The 22,300-nt window shown below is 44.1% G+C and overlaps 1 protein-coding gene across 3 annotated transcripts in view; it reads right to left on the reverse strand.

Moving 5' to 3' along the window:
• The window catches only part of LOC106589004 (zinc finger transcription factor Trps1), a 207,459-nt gene that overhangs the window by 119,373 nt on the left and 65,786 nt on the right, over positions 1-22,300 (reverse strand). For all 3 annotated transcript variants that reach the window (XM_014178623.2, XM_014178625.2, XM_014178624.2), the window contains exons 4-5: positions 19,539-20,758; positions 6,536-7,205 (exon numbers count right to left, since the gene is read on the reverse strand). In XM_014178623.2, the coding sequence (XP_014034098.1) occupies positions 6,536-7,205; positions 19,539-20,758 (1,890 nt within the window). The remainder of the gene's footprint in view (positions 1-6,535; positions 7,206-19,538; positions 20,759-22,300) is intronic.

Here is a 22,300-nt window from a genome sequence, read left to right on the forward strand (position 1 = left end):
TATTTTGTAAATGTTTTATTCTTTCCTCCTGAGCCTCTTTACTGAGTGGGAACTTCAACTCCCCAAACTCCCCTCAATAGCCCTTAAACCAGACACCCCTCCCCTCGTGTTGTCTACGTCACCAGGGATCAAACTGGAGACCCCATAGCCCCAGCTGATTACTACGGCTTCAACTTACCACACACACACACACACACACACACACACACACACACACACACACACACACACACACACACACACACACACACACACACACACACACACGCACACACACACCTCTCTCTATCTGCCTATTGAAGCCCTGTCTCTGTCTAAAGGAATTATTGATTAACTCCTCTAGTCTTTGAATATGCCACTGGGATATTGAGAGAATCTAAGAACAGAACTGAATCAAATAAACTGTGTGGAGGAATGGCCTACGGCGGGATTGGAATGGGCTGGATCAAAAACATTTAGAGTACCTCCCTGACACAAAAGCATTACTTTAGTGCTATCTTCTACCTCCGCGGTATTCAAGAGAAGTTTTTATAAAAGTGAGAGGGATATTTCACCCCTGGAGACCAACACAGGTGTGCCTTTCAACTAGTTTAGAGAAGTTTTCAAAAAACTTCATTTTCCTGTTTTTATGTGATAGTTCCACACTATGAGGTCGAAATAACACTGAAATGTTTGTGTCAGGGCTGTTTGAAGCCATGACGTCACAATGTGATCCTATTATAATAGTCCAATGACTGTTCATCTGGGTAAGGGGGTGGGCTCTAGACCATCCTATCAGCCAATCAGGGCTGTTTATGTAAATATCTTAACGCCCACATGCTCAGACTGAGCATTTCAAGGGCCAAATATATATATATTTTTTTATTTTGGAGTGATTTTAAGTAAATAAAACACATCAGTTATTTATTAGACATAAAGTGATGATTAAAACAATTTTAATACAAAGACTGCATGGGGGCTTAATAGTGCAACAACATTCATAACAATATTAGTCATCCATGCTGTAAAAATAGAGAAAAGATGTTTGGTAAACACAAGCCAAAACGCACAGCAGCCAGCTAACTCCATCTCTGTCCTCCCATCATCATTACTGTGACCTGACCATGGTCTTAGGTCAGCAGCAAAACTGGGCTGTGTTTGAACACGTACCAAACAATAGTTTGGAGAGCTTTACACCCCCCCCCACACACACACACACACACACACACACACACACACACACACACACACACACACACACACACACACACACACATTACAAGCATGCAATGTTCTGTTGGTCGGGGTTAATTGTTAAACACCAGTGAGAGAGATACAGAGAGAGAGAGTGAGAGATAGAGAGAGGAAGCAGCACAAACTGCTACTTAATTAGCACAGACACCAGATCAAGCCATAACAGGTCTGTGGCCTGGTCTGTGCCATGGCTAGCCACCAGCCGCCTCTGCATCGCTACTACTGACGGAAGCTGGGAGCCGAGTGTCACGGTGTGTGATCTCCATACCTCAGGGAGATGTTGAGGCTTCACGGTGGCTTGTTTAGCGGTGTGTGTGTGTGTGTGTGTGTGTGTGTGTGTGTGTGTGTGTGTGTATATGTATGTTTGCACACACCTGTGTGTGTGTGTGTGTGTGTGTGTGTGTGTGTGTGTGTGTGTGTGTGTGTGTGTGTGTGTGTGTGTGTGTGTGTGTGTGTGTGTGTGTGTGCGCGTGGGTGGGTGGGTGTGAGTGTGGCAGAGCAGAGTCTCGTTAAGACAGGGGGAAGCTGGGAGTCTGGACTCTCTATCTGTTACTGGCACAGCCTTTACATAGAGAGCCTGCGGGCTATGACTGTCATGAGAGGAGAAAGGAGAAGGCCACACTTTAAACACAGTGGTAACAGCATAGGGGCTTTAGGTTGCACTGACTGAGAATAGAATACTCTTCAATGGACTACTCCAGAGGATTTGCCATTGTGGTTGAAAAGAAAGTGCAGTGGACAGACAGACAAACAAATACATTTTTCTCTGTCTTCCTGTTAAGGTTACTACAAGCATCACTCCATTGATCTATGTGCGTGCACAAGGGTGGAGTTTGGTTTTTGGAGTAGCGCCGGTCCCACTCCCACCCACAAGGTGGTGTTAGAAACATTTTTAGTTTTTGTCTTTTCATTTTGTGAAAGCAAGGAAGAGTTGCCTTCCCTTGCTTGTAGTAGCTAGCTGGCAGCTTAGCTAGCTGGCTTTAGCCTGGCTAAAAACATAGCAAGCTAGCTAGCCATTTTTAGCTTCCCACATCTCAATATGAAATAATCATATTTATTATTAAGAAAATAGGACCTGGCCAATATTGTTCTACTTGTCGGTGTAAGCTACAACATTATCCCAGTTTAATATGCTGCTTGTGTATTTATTCACATCAGCAAAAAAAATACGTCATCATGTTTTGGTCACAGATTAAAAAAAGCACTTGGCTAGCTAGTTGGCTACAGTAGGTTCTACCATTTCACAATCGCCTGCAATCACTAGTTATTACTTCTAAACAAAATACCTTTTTGGGTGGAATCTTGTTGTTCGGGTTACTGTTTGAACAGTTGCTAAGATTATATTTGGTTATCAATGCAAAATAGGCTACTTTGTTGAATAGCCTATATAGCCTATAGATCAGACCAGGGAACCAAGCAACACACTGCCCCCACGGCTGCGGCAGGAATGATACGGATTGGCTCAATTTTCCAGGTAGTAAAAAAGTATGTAAAATGCTAGAGCGTATCACAAGGAGCAGCCCTTTTGTGACGAAAAAAACGCCATTGCAACGCTCCGAATCTTGCGTCTGTGTAGAGCTTGTAATAAGCTTTACACATCTAAAAGGCCACCAGAGTTTAATTGTCATTGTGGTCCAGCTAGTCAAAGAGGAAAGGCAACTGGGATAAATTATCCAGATTAGTGATAAAAGTATTGATGTCATAGTGATGCAGTTATAATTTATGGCAATGAATGATGTAATTGGAAATGCAATCATGTAAGTATTAATTGTGGTGTTGATGTGGCTTTTGAAAAAAAAACGCGAAACACTTTTTCGCCAATTAAAATCCCTCCTCCTCTTCACTCTCATGACGTATCTCCCCCAAATAAAATCTGTCATCTGTAACTAACGTTGAGTCACGGATTAAAACCTGAGAATACGAAGGGAATTTGAGAAAGGAGAGTATTAAACTTTGTGAGCCTGAGTACAAACCTGGTTCTTATGCTTTAAAAAAAGCCTTCCTTTACTTTGCCTTGCCCCATGTAAAAATTCTAGGCGATCGATGACTCATAAACTAAGTCATGGTAACTCAAATAATATTGTCGATCAATGCTAGAAACCTCAGAGCCCTTCTGAGTCCCTTTAAGCCTGAGCTGTCACGAAAAATTATTATTCAACATTTCCTTAAGGTTATGGTCTAATCTCCACCCCCGCCCTGATCCTTTCACACACTGCGTCGACACGCCTTAGATAATGACTTAACCACGCTGCACAACCTTGCCACACCCGAGCCCGGCGTCTGCCAACGCAGCCCGGGCTGCTAATGTCTCCCCAAACCAGAACTATCCAGAAAGACAACAAAGAAAAAGAAAATGCCAAAGACAGCCAAGATAGACTAAGAGAGACTGAAAAACACACAAAAGCACATTATTCATATCCACACAGTCCAGTTCTGGTGTTGAGAGACAAAATGTGCTTTTTTTAAATATCAGACAATGATGCATTCTGGATGGAGAGCTCGCAGGAAGTGCTGTGGTCCCCACGGGTAGCAAACCGTTTCTCAATGTTCTGTGTCATTGAGGTTGATTGAAACGTGGGTGAAGCACAGCAGATGGGAGCAGGAAATGATGCCAGAGCTTTGTGGGATAACCCGCCGCCACATCCTCCCTCTGTCCAGTCCAGCTCAAAGTAAACGCACCAGGAGTTGAGTGGATGAAAATGCTGCTACAAACTCACTCCACTCTATTTAACCAACAATCCATCTATTGTTGTGACCACTTGGACCAACCATTTCGTACTGAAACCAAATCATATGATTTGAATGAAAAGTATTTGAATAAACATGAAAAGGTGAATGTAAGAAGCTCACCATTTTAAATAGGCTACATGTCATATGAAACAGCATATAAACTCTTTAAATAGGTCAGGAGACAGACAGGGAGTCTAAGAAGGCTATATGATTTCAATTATTTCAAGACTATAGCCTACAAAGAAACACATTGTGAATGTGACACACTAGGCTGGTAGGGAGTCAGGGACATTAGGCCCTCAGCATTTAAACAACATTTCTTTGTATTAAATCATTATAGTCTATAAATTGTGCATACAGGCTGTGACTTAGCCTACTTAGAATGAAATACAAATGAAATAAAAAATGACTTATTAGTGCCTTTAAATACATTTTTAGAAACACGAGTTTGTCCAGTCTGTGGCTTCAGGCTCATGCGATGGTGGCTTCAGGCTCATGTGATGGTGTCTGGAGAGGCGGCCAGCAGTGGGGAATATCCTCTCCACACTTGCAGAGCCACTGGGGATGCTAAACACCCTTTAGGCCACTCTTGCCAGGCTGGGCAGACATGCAGAGTTGTTTTTACATTTTTCTATAGATAGGCCTAAAGCTTTTAAGGCAAAATAACCCAATAAAATCAGAAAGTTCCTTGAACATGGGAATAAGCCAGGCCAATTGGGCCAAAATCAATTATGGCCTATTGTATAGATAATAAAACAAAAATGAATGAAACTTCTAAGAGATCTGATTTTTGTTTATAAAAATACGTGGGGATATGTGTCTTTTCAGATTCCACAATGATTCTTTAGTTGTGGACACTACATCACCACACTCCCTCTCTTGGTTCTCATCTTTGTAAGTCACCCTGATTTAGCAGCTGTGTGTTTTATCAGTTTCTTTATGGAAATATTTAGTGAACTCCATGACAGTAGCTAAAGCAAGGGGCTATAGCAGCACACAAGTAGACTACAGATGCTTGCTGGGCCGGGCATGCCCTGAGGTCCTGAAGTGAGCGCTACTGGAACACTACTGGAGCAAAATTGGAGCAGGCGAGATGGCCGAAGCTCCAGCCTTTGTGAATCTCGCTCCGCGCTCCAGTCAAATTGGGTACGCACCGCTCCTCGCTTCGCTCCAGTTCCTCTCACATACTCTGGCTTCGAGAAGACATAAAATATACAGAACATGTCCACACTGAAATATATACAATTGCCTGACCTTGTGGAGAAGATATTTCAAACGGAACCCAATTCTAGTTCAATGTCAGATGGCAGTGCTGGTGAAGACTTTGCATGAAATTTCATAAAAGGCCCCTTTGTGAGGCACTTGTTTTCTACTAATGGTGAATTCTAAGGCAGTCTGTTCTCTCCACACCTTTAGGACTACAGACAAGCCCCAAAAATAGCCTGAGCCACCAGTCTTATCTCTGACTTTAAACACCGTTTTCTAGATATTTAAAAACTCATTAAGAATGACTGAATGGGGCCAGTTGGCATTTTGTGGCAAATATCCCGATTCTGAAGCCTCTGAGTTAGCAGTAAATCTCCAGGAGGTGTGTACTGTATAAACACAGAACACATATGCACACACACAAACGCACGCAAACACGCACGCGCACACACACACACACACACACACACACACACACACACACACACACACACACACACACACACACACACACACACACACACACACACACACACACACACACACACACACACACACACACACGCCAGATACAGCTGCTAATCTGTGTGATCTCTCTCACAGTCTGTGAGTTGAAGGATGATGACTCAACGTTTTCTCAAGTCTCCAAGTCATTGTGAAGGGGGAGTCCTTAAAGATGGCCGCTGTGTTGTTAAGTATGTGTTGATGTCCGCTGATTGACAGCCTGGGAGTCAAATGCCCATAAGGAGCCAAAGACCCGTCGGCATCACCAGAACGGATGGACATTAACTCCAAAGCCAAATGAAACTGCGAGACATTCAATACAAAATGTCTGTGCTGTGTGTGTGTGTGTGTGCGTGTGAGAGAGATTGGTGTGTCTGCAAGTCTCAGGGTGGCTGGAAACAATATCTCAATTAGACCGGTCGGAGCTCAGAGAGAGAGAGAGAGAGAGAGAGGGTGAACTAACCAGAGGCGGTTCTTCCTGCTGTTCTGCTGGCTCGGTCTTACCTCATTAGGGCTGAGCAGAGGACAGTGTACAGGGAGACAAAAGTCAGCTTTGGGAGATTGATAAACATGGTGGGAGACTAGAGCGAGACATTAGGGATGTGAGGGATGAGAACATAATAGAGGATCTCTGGTATGGCACAACTCTGAGTCCCACCATTCATCATTCGGGGGGGTGGCTTCAAAATGGCCGCCACCTTGGTCCTCTCTCTGCACTGCAGGGACCTCCAGTAGGCCATTAAAACACAGGACAATGTAGTCCAAAACAGGCTGTTTTTTCATGAATAGAGATGGGTAGTGGATTGAAGAAACAAGACAGGAGAGAGGGTGAGGAAGGGGAGAGAGTGGAGAGTTGTCTTACCCGTAAGAGTGACTGGGACTCCTCCTTGGCCTTGCCATCGGTGGGTGAGGAGTACTGTTGCGCCAGATGCCCAGGTTTGTCGGCCCCACCGGGAGTCTGTCCTGGAAGGAAGGCCTTGGTGTCGACCCCCCCCAGACTGAATACCAGGCCTGGGGAGTCCCTGAGCACCGCCGAACCCCCCTTCTGCTGCTGGTGGTGGTGCTCCTGGGAGGCAGCCACGGCGTTGAGTAGACTCAGGGCGCCCTGGGGGAACTGGGCCGGACTACCCCTCAGGATGTCCCCGGCCCGCTCCTTAGGCACCCACACAAGGCCTGCTGCATGAGCTTGGACCTGGGCCTCTCTGGCCTCCATCCAGCCCTTGGACCCCTGGGCCTCCTTCTCGTCCAGGGCCTCGCTCTTCACCCCTTCGGCCCCGGGCCCTGCCTCAGCGGCACGGCTCTCTGGGGGAACCAGACTGTAGAGCTTGAGGTCGCCCTTGCTCTCCTCCTTGATGCTGAGGGTGGAGGGGGTTGTGGCGGAGTAGCCGTTGGTGGTGACGAAGGAAGCGGAGGGATGGGAGGAGGAGGCGGAGGTCTCTTTGCAGTGGGCCGTGTTGAAGTGATCCAGCAGTGACAAGGTGTCGGAGGCGGTGAAGCTGCAGTGGCGGCACCGACAACAGCCGTGGACTCTCCTACACGGAGCAGACAATCAAAGGGTTAATAAAAGAGGGACAGTCTTAACAAAGAGAAAGCATGCATCGACAGGTAGAGGGAAAGAGTGGGAGACAACATCGTTGGGAAATTAATACCGGCTTGGTCAACACTGTAGATATTATTCTGTTTTATATATACTCAGGGTTTTTCCGCTTTATTTAATAATAAAAATAATACTTTTTAAAACTTTTATAGCGCTATTCATTACATAAAGAATCTCAAAGTGCTTTATTGATCCCAGGGAGTTACCACTACTCCACAGCTCTGCACAACATGACTGTAAGTATACAGACCTAATCAACTGAAGATATTGTAAAAGGCTCAGCTAAAGCTACAATATAGGGTCCTTCCACCTCGAAAAGCACAAGAACAAGGATTTTGACACAAACCACCCCAACAACAAGTATACAGTATCAGTTCTATGTGTCTGACAAGTAGTACGGCGCTGCGGCTCTGAGTATTGTTTCTTCATCCTATGTAATGTATTCCCAGCGAATTTGGTCATGTTATTTTTTTCTTCCCCTGTTCAGAGAAATTAGTCATTGAAGTTGTTAGGTTTAGGTCCTGTCCGACATCCTGATATTACCAGGTTCTGACCACTAGATGGTGCTGTTCCATTTTTTGTTTTTGCTTTTTATATTAAAGGGATAGTTCACCCAAATTACAAAATTACAAATTGGTTTCCTTACCCTGTAAGCGGTCTATATACAAGGTATGAGAGCAATCCATGCGTAAGCAGTCTATGGACAAGGTATGAGAGCAATCCATGCTTTTGTCATCCTAAAGTATCGAAACACTTATTGTGTAACTCAATTATGTTTCTTATAGGTGATAAGGATATGAAGTGTGAAATGCTAATATAGGTACCATTGACTTGCATTGGATTTGTGCCACAAATGTTAAAAAGTTAGCATTTGAAAGACTATCCCTTTAACTGACCTGGCCAAAGCTTTTGACTCTGTTAATCACCACATCCTCATCGGCAGACTCAGTAGCCTTGGTTTCTCAAACGATTGCGTCGCCTGGTTCACCAACTACTTCTCTGACAGAGTCCAGTGTGTCAAATCGGAGGGCCTACTGTCTGGACCTCTGGCAGTCTCTATGGGGGTACCACAGGGTTCAATTCTTGGGCCAACTCTTTTCTCTGTATACATCAATGATGTCGCTCTTGCTGCTGGTGAATCTCTGATCCACCTCTACGCAGACGACACCATTCTGTATACTTCTGGCCCTTCTTTGGACACTGTGTTAACAACCCTCCAGACGAGCTTCAATGCCATTCAACTCTCCTTCCGTGGTCTCCAACTGCTCCTAAACACAAGTAAAACTAAATGCATGCTCTTCAACCGATCGCTGCCTGCACCTGCCCGCCTGTCCAGCATCACTTCTCTGGACGGTTCTAACTTAGAATTTGTGGACAACTACAAATACCTAGGTGTCTGGTTAGACTGTAAACTCTCCTTCCAGACTCACATCAATCATCTCCAATCCAAAGTGAAATCTTGAATTGGCTTCCTATTTCGCAACAAAGCATCCTTCACTCATGCTGCCAAACATACCCTCGTAAAACTGACCATCCTACCAATCCTCGACTTCGGCGATGTCATTTACAAAATAGCCTCCAATACCCTACTCAACAAGCTGGATGCAGTCTATCACAGTGCCATCCGTTTTGTCACCAAAGCCCCATATACTACCCACCACTGCGACCTGTACGCTCTCGTTGGCTGGCCTTCGCTTCATAATCGTCGCAAAACACATTGGCTCCAGGTCATCTACAAGACCCTGCTAGGTAAAGTCCCCCCTTATCTCCGCTCACTGGTCACCATAGCAGCACCCACCTGTAGCACGCGCTCCAGCAGGTATATCTCTCTGGTCACCCCTAAAGCCAACTCCTCCTTTGGTCGTCTCTCCTTCCAGTTCTCTGCTGCCAATGACTGGAACGAACTACAAAAATCTCTGAAACTGGAAACACTTATCTCCCTCACTAGCTTTAAGCACCAGCTGTCAGAGCAGCTCACAGATCACTGCACCTGTACATAGCCCATCTATAATTTAGCCCAAACTACTACCTCTTCCCCTACTGTATTTATTTATTTTATTTATTTTGCTCCTTTGCACCATATCATTTATATTTTAACTTTGAACTTTCTTCAAACTACAAATCTACCATTCCAGTGTTTTTCTTGCTATACTTTATTTACTTTGCCACCATGGCATTTTTTTGCCTTTACCTCCCTTATCTCACATCATTTGCTCTCATTGTATATAGTCTTTTTTTTTTTTCTACTGCATCATTGATTGTATGTTGTTTTACTCCATGTGTAACTCTGTGTTTTTGTATGTTGTCGAACTGCTTTGCTTTATCTTGGCCAGGTCGCAATTGTAAATGAGAACTTGTTCTCAACTTGCCTACCTGGTTAAATAAAGGTGAAATAAAAAAATACAAAAAACTATCCATTTAACGTCAAAAAAAAAAAAAAACAGAACAGCACCATCTAGTGGTCAGAACCTGGTCATATCAGGATGTAGGATGGGACATAAACCAAACAACTTCAATTACTAATTTATCTGGACAGGGGGGAAAAAAGCATCACCAAATTCACTGGGAATACATTACATAGGATAAAGAAACAATACTCAAAGCCACAGTTCCATAATACTTGTCAGACATAGAGAACTGATACTATATACTCGTTGTTGGGGTGGGATTGGCATGGGCAGTGGGGTGTGGGGGGTCTGTAGGTGGCTCTTAACAATTTCTTTGGATTCCTCATGGCTTAATCAATATCAGAACAAAGTTTGGTCCAAATCAGATTTTGGGTACTATATTTTTTGAATATTATATGAATCCAATAAATTAAAATGGCCAATTTGGGTTCAATCAATTAGCTTAATTTCTCAGAGATCAAATTACACTTCAACAAAACAATGTTCCAGGAATGCTAATCTTGTCTGTTTCTAACTACATAAATGATTTCAGAACAATCTGAGATGGTGGGTGTCATGGCTTGCTGATGTAGACCTCAGTGTTTTTTCTTATGATCCCATGGCTAACACTGTTTGGAGAAAAAGCAAACCTCATAGAGGAAGCAGAATATGCCAGCCCTAGTCCCCACTTCCTGATGATACTCTGATAAAAAAAATCTATGAAGTTGTTTTTTCAATCAAAAAGTTACAAGTTCAATCAATAATATTATTTAAATTGGATGAATCTCACTGTCTCACGCCATCTCACATGCATTCTCCAACCTCCAATCATCATATATCAAATTGACCAATCATTATGATACACATGAAAACTTCAGCTAAATAAGCAGTTGGGTTTTCCACAGAAACACAATGAATCATCCCAGCAGAAACACACTGCTTTCATTTCCTGTTGATGTAGCCACGTCATCATAGAGACACCCAACGTATGCATGGGTGCCCAAATAAATAAACACAACTGCATTGCCCACTCCTGTTTATTTTACCAGCATCAACAAGAGAGCTTGGAGTGTGGCCATTCATCCATAGCCTCAACTCTTCAGACTTACACGCACACACACATGACCACTATGAATAACTACATTGTTGAATAGAGAACTTCTCTGTGACTAATCTGATTATGAGGCAAAAAAAACGATTTAGAATTTCTTCCTCACACCTAACTCCAACTGAAACGCAAACAAAACAAACAAAAACAACAACTTAGAAACAAATTACCGTCATTGTTTTGGGATACAGGAAATTCAATCTAAAGGAATGAATTTGTGCTGTTGCATTCTAGGATTTCCCACTGACAAATTATTCCGCTGTACAACACTGATTGTTTTATACCAAATAAAAATGTTGGAGTGTCAGGGTCAGGGTTTCCGGTAATAGTCAGCTTTTGGCTGATATTTGTTTTTAGAAAAGCCTAAAAATAGAATTGGCACCGGGAAAAGAAGAAAAAATTCCCAATGTGAACTAATGTTTATTATCCTCTTCATTGATGGAAATACCAGTCGATGGAAATACATTTGACTGGTCATGATTAACAGTATACAGGTTAATTTGCATAATTGAGTGGAATTAAATTGGTGAATGTGTACTTATTATACGCATACAGCATACAGATAAAGAGCATTTGAGCGGGAAATCTGTCAGACAGAGTGAGAGCTGCTTCTACAGCATCTCAAACAGCAAATGTATAGGCAACAGAAGGATGGCTTCATCAGCGCATCACACACCACTTTGCAATGAGCTGGAGGCAGTATGCATTTTTAAAAACATAAACTCAGCAAAAAAAGAAACGTCCCTTTTTCAGGACCATGTCTTTCAAAGATAATTCATAAAAATCTAAATAACTTCACAGATCTTTATTGTAAAGGGTTTAAACACTGTTTCCCATGCTTGTTCAATGAACCATAAACAATTAATGAACATGCACCTGTGGAACGGTCGTTAAGACACTAACAGTTTACAGATGGTAGGCAATTAAGGTCACAATTATGAAAATGTAGGACACTAAAGAGGCCTTTCTACTGACTCTGAAAAACACCAAAAGAAATATGCCCAGGGTTCCTGCTCATCTGTGTGAACGTGCCCTAGGCATGCTGCAAGGAGGCATGAGGACTGCAGACGTGGCCAGGGCAATAAATTGCAATGTCTGTACTGTGAGACGCCTAAGACAGCGCTACAGGGAGACAGGATGGACAGCTGATCGTCCTCGCAGTGTCAGACCACATGTAACAACACCTGCACAGGATTGGTACATCCGAACATCACACCTGCAGGACAGGTACAAGTTGGCACCAACAACTGCCTGAGTTACACCAGGAATGCACAATCCCTCCATTAGTGCTCAGACTGTCTGCAATAGGCTGAGAGAGGCTGGACTGAGGGCTTGTAGGCCTGTTGTAAGGCAGGTCCTCACCAGACATCACCGGCAACAAAGTCGCCTATGGGAACAAACCCACCGTCGCTGGACCAGACAGGACTGGCAAAAAGTGCTCTTCACTGACGAGTCGCGGTTTTGTCTCACCAGGGGTGATGGTCGGATTTGTGTTTATCGTCAAATGAATGAGCGTTACACCGAGGCCTGTACTCTGGAGCGGGATCGATTTGGAGGTGGAGGGTCCGTCATGGTCTGGGGTGGTGTGTCACATCATCATCGGACTGAGCATGTTGTCATTACAGGCAATTTTCACACTGTGTGTTACAGGGAAGACATCCTTCTCCCTCATGTGGTACCCTTCCTGCAGGCTCATCCTGACATGACCCTCCAGCATGACAATGCCACCAGCCATACTGCTCATTCTGTGCGTGATTTCCTGCAAAACAGGAATGACAGTGTTCTGCCATGGCCAGCAAGAGCCCGGATCTCAATCCCATTGAGCACGTCTGGGACCTGTTGGATCGGAGGGTAAGACTAGGGCCATTCCCCCCAGAAATGTCCGGGAACTTACAGTTGCCTTGGTGGAAGATTGGAGTAAGATCTCACAGCAAGAACTGGCAAATCTGGTGCAGTCCATGAGGAGGAGATGCACTGCAGTACTTAATGCAGCTGGTGGCCACACCAGATACTGACTGTTACTTTTGATTTTGACCCCCCAACATTTCTGTTGGTCACATGTCTGTGGAACTTGTTCAGTTGATGTCTCAGTTGTTGAATCTTGTTATGTTCATACAAATATTTACACATGTTAAGTTTGCTGAAAATAAACGCAGTTGATAGTGAGAGGACTTATTTTTTTATACTTTTTTTATACTTAATTGTCTGAAACCTCAACATTTTGCTACATATTATAAGGCACGTCTTACCTCGCTCCAAAGTAGCCTAGCCAAAATCAGACCATATCAGTGGAGGCAATTATTTGATATCAACTTTAATTCATTGTGCAGTAGCCAAAGGAACAATCCTAGTCATATTAACAACCCATGCTAGTTGCTGCATATTAATTCTCCCCTCTTTCAAATTGTTTACAGATATTTTAATCTCTGTCACATGAAACTGCTCACATGTGTAGTGTGCTTTTGACAACAGTGTTTTCCCGCTAATTGCATACTGAACATTCGACCGTAGCCTCCTGCCTTGTGTACATTGCTGTGCTAATAATGTGAAGAAATAATAGTTTATCAACATTTTAAAGTTAAATGTTCTGATCTGTTACATCAGACTTATTGCTTTTTAACGTTTTTTTTATGTAGCCTAGGCCTACTGGTTGTATGAACTTGGGATCTATCGTCCCACAACTGTCCCAGAGTCTGCTTGGAATAGGCTTTTTCTTTCTCGACGAGCTGACCAATAGAATAGGTCAACTTTTCTACTATGGGGGATAGTAGATTGACATAGGCTAGTCATTTTGCTTTTCATTACTTGTCTTGTTGGCTGAGAAAGAGTAAATGTGGTCAGTTATTCTAACACAGTGGTTCCCAACCAGGGGTACAATTGTGTTACTTAGTCTGTCCACAGGGAGTACTTCAGAAGACTCATGTGATCATAGACCTACTGGTAACATGCACATGAAGGGGTACTTCAGGGGTCCTCCGGGCAGAGCAAAACTCAGTTGGTAGTACAGTACTTCAGAACTCAGTTGGTGGTACAGTACTTCAGAACTCAGTCGGTGGTACAGTACTTTAGAACTCAGTTGGTGGTACAGTACTTCAGAACTCAGTCGGTGTTACAGTACTTCAGAACTCAGTTGGTGGTACAGTACTTCAGAACTCAGTCGGTGGTACAGTACTTCAGAACTCAGTCGGTGGTACAGTACTTTAGAACTCAGTTGGTGGTACAGTACTTCAGAACTCAGTCGGTGGTACAGTACTTCAGAACTCAGTTGGTGGTACAGTACTTCAGAACTCAGTTGGTGGTACAGTACTTCAGAACTCAGTCGGTGGTACAGTACTTTAGAACTCAGTTGGTGGTACAGTACTTTAGAACTCAGTTGGTGGTACAGTACTTCAGAACTCAGTTGGTAGTACAGTACTTCAGAACTCAGTTGGTGGTACAGTACTTCAGAACTCAGTCGGTGGTACAGTACTTTAGAACTCAGTTGGTGGTACAGTACTTCAGAACTCAGTTGGTGGTACAGTACTTCAGAACTCAGTCGGTGGTACAGTACTTCAGAACTCAGTCGGTGGTACAGTACTTCAGAACTCAGTTGGTGGTACAGTACTTCAGAACTCAGTCAGTGGTACAGTACTTTAGAACTCAGTCGGTGGGACAGTACTTCAGAACTCAGTTGGTGGTACAGTAACCGAAAAAAGGGTGGGAACCACTGTACTAACATCAGAATTTGGAAAGAAGGACCGCACATCGTTAAATCCTGGACTTGCATGTTCTGTTAACAGGAATTACCGCAATCTACATGTGATTTCTGTCATTCTGAACACCGTGGGTGGACACCCTAATCAGGTTCTGCAGCCAACGCATAGGGGTCCGGTAAATTTCTCAAATGTTCGGTAAATTAAAATGCTGCCGGTCAAATGTCCAGCGCCACATTTTCCTAACAAAAACCATGGTGTGTGTGTTTTTGTGTATATTGTGTGTGTACATTGTGTGTGTGTGTATATATTGTGTTTGTGTATAATGTGTGTGTGTGTGTGTGTGTGTGTGTGTGTGTGTGTGTGTGTGTGTGTGTGTGTGTGTGTGTGTGTGTGTGTGTGTGTGTGTGTGTGTGTGTGTGTGTTTAGTCTCTGCAGGCTTCTCTGATTATCTGAACTGTTTACATCTCAAAAGACTGCTGCACCAGGCCAAGAGGCCAGCCTCTAATGAACGTCCTGAACATCTGTGGTTTTTCAAGGCAGCGCATCCAACAATATGCACCCGACTCCCAACATGTATGAGCATAGACACTCACTACCATACACGATAATGCGTCAAATCTAGCATGTACTCTCACGCACATACACAAAATGAGATACAGAGACACACAGAGAAACACACACCAGCACTCATTTCATCACTCACTTTGCACACACTCAGCCAAAGCACCTATTCTTCGGGCTAGCATAGCGCAGTTTTTTTCAACATAAAACAACTTTTCCTCGACATACAACATCAATGACAGCTTCCTGAGAATAAACGGACACGTGTGCAACCTGAGACACAATGGTTGTTTTCTGTGGTTTAATTAGAGGGGAGTTATGGTGAGTAATAAAGACAGAGCCTCCTCTACGTCCAGTACTTCCAGACACAAACACATTCACTTATTATGACTCTCTCTCTCTCTCTCTTCTCTCGCTCTTTTCTCTCTCTCTTTTCTCTCTCTCTCCTCTCTCTCCTCTCTTCTCTCTCTCGACAATCATTTGTTGTGCCAAGTGTGATATCGCTCCTAAATAGCGAGGGCTAATGTTCCTATCCACCCAGTAAGGACAGCAGGCTAGTCTATTTTTATTGGTATGTAACTGTTATGAAAGTTGTATTGTCAATTTGTTTTGTATTTAAACGCCATTTTAAACATGTACATGACAATGCAACAAAATGTCCCCATGTGGAAAATAATGTCAGTAAAGTAAAGATGCTATGGCACCACTCATGGTATGGCACCACTGATGGTATGGCACTACTGATGGTATGGCACTACTGATGGTATGGCACTACTGATGCTATGGCACTACTGATGGTATGGCACTACTGATGGTATGGCACCACTGATGGTATGGCACCACTGATGGTATGGCACTACTGATGGTATGGCACTACTGATGGTATGGCACCACTGATGGTATGGCACTACTGATGGTATGGCACTACTGATGCTATGGCACTACTGATGGTATGGCACTACTGATGGTATGGCACCACTGATGGTGTGGCACTACTGATGCTATGGCACCACTGATGGTATGGCACTACTGATGGTATGGCACTACTGATGGTATGGCACCACTGATGGTGTGGCACCACTGATGGTATGGCACTACTGATGCTATGGCACTACTGATGGTATGGCACTACTGATGGTATGGCACCACTGATGGTATGGCACCACTGATGGTATGGCACCACTGATGGTATGGCACCACTGATGGTATGGCACCACTGATGGTGTGGCACCACTGATGGTATGGCACTACTGATGCTATGGCACCACTGTATGTGATTGGAGTATCTGCACTCTCTGTAAAATACATTCAAATGCTTTTATTGATTCTTTTTACAATAAACAGGTTTTTGGGGCTAAAAACCCAATGTCTGTGTCAGTAAAAGTATTGAGTGGATGTAATTTGTGCGCTATGAAATGAAACTCCCTTAGCTATGCACCAGTGAACGCACTCAATACTGGGTATTTTACGAGGGTCTGGTCGGCGCGGAGCTGTAAGGTGAACTGGACTGAATCCCACCAGTGTGACGGACAGATCCCCCTGACATCACAGAGGAAATGGAAACTCTGGCCCAGCACGACTGGTAACTGGGCTGCCGGTGCCTCTCTCCCTGAGGACGAGGAGGGGGGGGGGGGAGGGGGGGAGGGAGGAAGGGTTTTCCTAACCCTGTACACTGTACAGATAGAAGCAAACAACGGAGTGATGGTCTAGGACTGGGGGGTCTGAGCTGGACAGGCTAGGGATAAAACATAGTTTTATTTTTATTCATTTAACTAGGAAAGTCAGTTAAGAACAAATTCTTATTTACAATGACGGTCTAGGAACAGTGGGTTAACTGCCTTGTTCAGTGGCAGAACGACAGATTTTTACCTTGTCAGCTTGGGGATTCGATCTAGCAACCATTCGCCCCTACAGTGAGGACTGAGCTGGACTTTGTCTAGAGAGGTGAACATTTTAAAAGCATTGCAGAAAATCAGCCTTCAACAAGTGATAGGTTAATCAGTGAGACTGAATTAATCAACCTTACAAAGACTACTAAATAAGTCAAAAAAGCCCAACTCAAAGTTAATAACAGAAGAAAAGGGCAGGCTTTATAAATATGTTTCCCCTGACCTTCTGGCTAACTCAGAATAAATAAGTTTCCCCTGACCTTCTGGCTAACTCAGAATAAATAAGTTTCCTCTGACCTTCTGGCTAACTCAGAATAAATACATTTCCTCTGACCTTCTGGCTAACTCAGAATAAATATGTTTCCTCTGACCTTCTGGCTAACTCAGAATAAATAAGTTTCCTCTGACCTTCTGGCTAACTCAGAATAAATAAGTTTCCTCTGACCTTCTGGCTAACTCAGAATAAATATGTTTCCCCTGACCTTCTGGCTAACTCAGAATAAATAAGTTTCCTCTGACCTTCTGGCTAACTCAGAATAAATAAGTTTCCTCTGACCTTCTGGCTAACTCAGAATAAATATGTTTCCCCTGACCTTCTGGCTAACTCAGAATAAATACATTTCCCCTGACCTGCTGGCTAACTCAGTATAAATACATTTCCTCTGACCTGCTGGCTAACTCAGTATAAATATGTTTCCCCTGACCTGCTGGCTAACTCAGTATAAATACATTTCCCCTGACCTGCTGGCTAACTCAGTATAAATATGTTTCCCCTGACCTGCTGGCTAACTCAGTATAAATACATTTCCCCTGACCTGCTGGCTAACTCAGTATTTATACATTTCCCCTGACCTGCTGGCTAACTCAGTATAAATAAGTTTCCCCTGACCTGCTGGCTAACTCAGTATAAATAAGTTTCCCCTGACCTGCTGGCTAACTCAGTATTTATACATTTCCCCTGACCTGCTGGCTAACTCAGAATAAATACATTTCCCCTGACCTGCTGGCTAACTCAGTATAAATATGTTTCCCCTGACCTGCTGGCTAACTCAGTATAAATACATTTCCCCTGACCTGCTGGCTAACTCAGTATTTATACATTTCCCCTGACCTGCTGGCTAACTCAGTATAAATAAGTTTCCCCTGACCTGCTGGCTAACTCAGTATTTATACATTTCCCCTGACCTGCTGGCTAACTCAGTATAAATATGTTTCCCCTGACCTGCTGGCTAACTCAGTATAAATAAGTTTCCCCTGACCTGCTGGCTAACTCAGTATAAATAAGTTTCCCCTGACCTGCTGGCTAACTCAGTATAAATATGTTTCCCCTGACCTGCTGGCTAACTCAGTATAAATATGTTTCCCCTGACCTGCTGGCTAACTCAGTATAAATATGTTTCCCCTGACCTGCTGGCTAACTCAGTATAAATATGTTTCCCTTGACTCAGCGTAGAATCATCTAATATATCCCGAGAAGACACGGTTTGTTGCATTTATACCCACCTATTGATTTCTCAGCGCTCTGGCACTGCGTCTGTAAAGGCTTCAAGTGGACATATGGATCAAGCTACTGCACAAGACTCACTTATATCAATACATTCCAAAACAGCCGAATCTAAACAGGCGGCTGAGCTGAAACAGAATGTAATTGGTTTAATGTAATTGATATCTTATGTGGAGGCATTACAAAGTGCAATAGAGTGCAATTCCTGATTTCAGTGGCAGTTATCTTCAGTGGCAGTTGTCCTCAGACAAACACACACGCACACAGGCAGGCATGCACGCATGCACAGACACATGCATACACACACACAACAAACACACACGCACACAAACACACGGATCCACACCTGCCAAAGGCAAGACTAAATCTAAAATCACAAACGTGTTACAGAATTACCTGACTTTTAACATTTCACTATTGATTCCCTAAAGTTGATTAACTGCACGTACTGTGTGTGACTGCGCAAGTCTGTTGTTCATTATGAGCAAAACTGGATTTACTTATTCAACGTCACAAAAACAGATAATCTCATAACCCTAAATTGAACTAAGAACAATGTCAACAATGCTTACACTAGCTGGAATCTAGCACTGAGCCATGATGCATGATACCATACTAAACTAACATTATTACCAATAATAATCAGGTTTTCAATAGGAAGCTGAACCAAACCTTTAAAGTCCATTGTGTCACTTGTCAACCTCATATTCATTATATCGAGCACCATACCAGTGTCTGCATATATCAAAATGGTGCGCTTACTGTATGTTCTATGGTTAAGAAGATAAGAAGAACGGTCCTAAAGAATGTATTTTTCCAAACCTTTACCTTCTCGACCGGCCGACTAACTACAACATGTGAGCAACAAGAGAGCATTGAGTAAAAGGGGACATCACAAGGAGTTCCTAGAAGTTCTATTGAGCTCCAAGGAGTTCCAAGGAGTTCCAAGGAGTTTCAAGGAGTTTCAAGGAGTTCCAAGGAGTTCCAAGGAGTTCCAAGGAGTTTCAAGGAGTTTCAAGGAGTTCCAAGGAGTTCCAAGGAGTTCCAAGAAGTCTGCACATGTATTATATTTTGCCTTTCTAATAACATTCTAACTCCAACTCAACTCAACCCCCCCTACTCACCTGTAGTGACGAAAGATCTCCTCCTCCACATCTGTGATGAAATGGCACTTGGTGCATGAGTGCTCCCCGTGAGGGCCCTTGGGGGCAGAGTACCTCCCCGTCTCAGCTCCCTCCTGTTCGGGCTTGACCTCCAGCACGCCGTGGGTGGCATGGGTGCTGTCGTAGTGCAGCAGAAGCAGGTCGATGTCGCTGGTGGCGTAGGGACACTGGTCACACAGGTGGGTGACGCTGGGCCTGGGAGTTGGGGAGCTGCCCTGGGGGGACAGCTGGAGGAAAAGGAGGGCGCAGTGGGAGCATGCGCTCTTCCTACAAGCAAACGGGTAGGAGATCTCCCCCAGGTGCTTCTCGGGGCTGCAGAGGCCACGCGGGCAGAACGGGCAGTGCTTGATGGTGCATTTGTGGATGCTGTGGGCCTGCTGGTAGTGGCGGAGCAGAGGCGCCACCACAATAACCTCAGGCCCGTGGTTCATGGAGTAGCGGAAGTCACAGAACTGGCAGTTGTAGCTGGTTACCACCATCTCCGGATCCGTTGCGCCCATCGAGCCACTCGTTCCTGTCTTGTCTTTCCTCCGGCTGTGGGGGTCTCTCTCTCCGTCCCTGGATTTGCTGCTCCTTCGCTCCCTCTTGGCTGGGCTGCCCTCCCTGGTCCCCCCTCTTTCTCCTCCAGGCTGTCTGTGTCTCTTCTCATAATGCTCCAGGAGGCGTTGTGAGCTGGGCGACTCACAGCTGAAGCTGCAGTACTTACACCGGTAATAGGCCACCGCTGTGGCGCCGCCGTCGGACCCCGTACAGCCAGGCGAGTCTGTGGCCCTGCCATCGGCCCCCGTCCAGCCAGGTGAGTCTGTGGCCCCACCGTCAGACCCCGTCCAGCCCGGCGAGTCCGTGGCGTGGATGGGGACGGAGTAGCCAGCCACCGAGTCGTCCTCAGCACGGACCGCCACCCGGTCCTCCCACTTTCCCAATTCCGCCCCCTCCACGCCACCACCCCGTGTCACATAGTTCCCCTTCCTGTCCGAGGGCTTGTCGTCGTTTGGCAGCGGCGGGGGCTGGGGCTGGGACTTCATCTTGTTGGGGTGGGCAGAAAGGAAGTGTTGCTCCAGCTCCACTGAGGAGCTTCCCATGTAGGTGAAGTTACAGAACTTGCAGCGGAAGTACTTGGTGTTTCCCTGACAGTCCGGAGTCTTCCTCCCGATGCCGATGAAGGTATCTCCCAACGTCACCTGGAGCACAATGAGGAAAGAAACTTCTGTAACTCATGTTGATTATGCATTTCACTTGAATTTATTTTCTTTCTTCCCCTGATTTACTTTTATCTTATGTTTTCTTTTGTGTTATTTGTAAATTGTTATTTGTAACAATGTGTAAAAAATAAATAAATAATCTACTCTTTATTTATTGCAATAAATATTTGGAAGAACTCCACGCAATTTTAATTTGTCTTTTAATTCTGATCATATTGTTTTCTATTTCTTCTTGTGTGCAAATATATATATATATATATATATATATTTGAATAAAAACAGATACATGTGTGAGTCAGTCACACAGGCACTGAAAAAAAAACCTAATGACATCACGCACCCAGACAATAAGCTACACGATAAGGCCATGATACCAGGAAAGAAAAGTTAAAGCTTATGATGTATATAATCTATTATCTATATCTACAGAGGTATAGCTCCGTTTAGAATGGTTTTTGGGATGAATTGAATTGAGCAGATAAGGAGATGTTAGGGATCAAACTAGAACACCTAGGGTAAGAACAGCTGATAGAACAATCTAGAACATCTGGAGTAAGAGCAGCTGATAGATCAAACTAGAACACCTGGGGTAAGAGCAGCTGATAGATCAAACTAGAACACCTGGGGTAAGAACAGCTGATAGAACAATCTAGAACATCTGGAGTAAGAGCAGCTGATAGATCAAACTAGAACACCTGGGGTAAGAGCAGCTGATAGATCAAACTAGAACACCTGGGGTAAGAGCAGCTGATAGATCAAACTAGAACACCTGGGGTAAGAGCAGCTGATAGATCAAACTAGAACATCTGGAGTAAGAGCAGCTGATAGATCAAACTAGAACACCTGGGGCAAGAACAGCTGATAGAACAATCTAGAACACCTGGGGCAAGAACAGCTGATAGAACAATCTAGAACACCTGGGGTAAGAGCAGCTGATAGATCAAACTAGAACACCTGGGGTAAGAGCAGCTGATAGATCAAACTAGAACACCTGGGGTAAGAGCAGCTGATAGATCAAACTAGAACACCTGGGGTAAGAGCAGCTGATAGATCAAACTAGAACACCTGGGGTAAGAGCAGCTGATAGATCAAACTAGAACACCTGGGGTAAGAGCAGCTGATAGATCAAACTAGAACACCTGGGGTAAGAGCAGCTGATAGATCAAACTAGAACACCTGGGGCAAGAGCAGCTGATAGATCAAACTAGAACACCTGGGGTAAGAGCAGCTGATAGATCAAACTAGAACACCTGGGGTAAGAGCAGCTGATAGATCAAACTAGAACACCTGGGGCAAGAACAGCTGATAGAACAATCTAGAACACCTGGGGTAAGAGCAGCTGCTTTATATGGTAATACATGCTGTATAACAATGTCTATTAGACATGATCAAATATGAATTCCCTCGTGTTATTGAAGAAGAGAAATGGCAAACTTGAGATCGTTTTGATGATCAAGTTGACAATGCAGTCAACCAGAAGCAGTGTGATAGAACAAAGGGGTTTATATCAGAATACTACTA

This window comes from Salmo salar, chromosome ssa27, assembly GCF_905237065.1.
Source record: "Salmo salar chromosome ssa27, Ssal_v3.1, whole genome shotgun sequence".
NCBI lineage: Eukaryota > Metazoa > Chordata > Actinopteri > Salmoniformes > Salmonidae > Salmo > Salmo salar.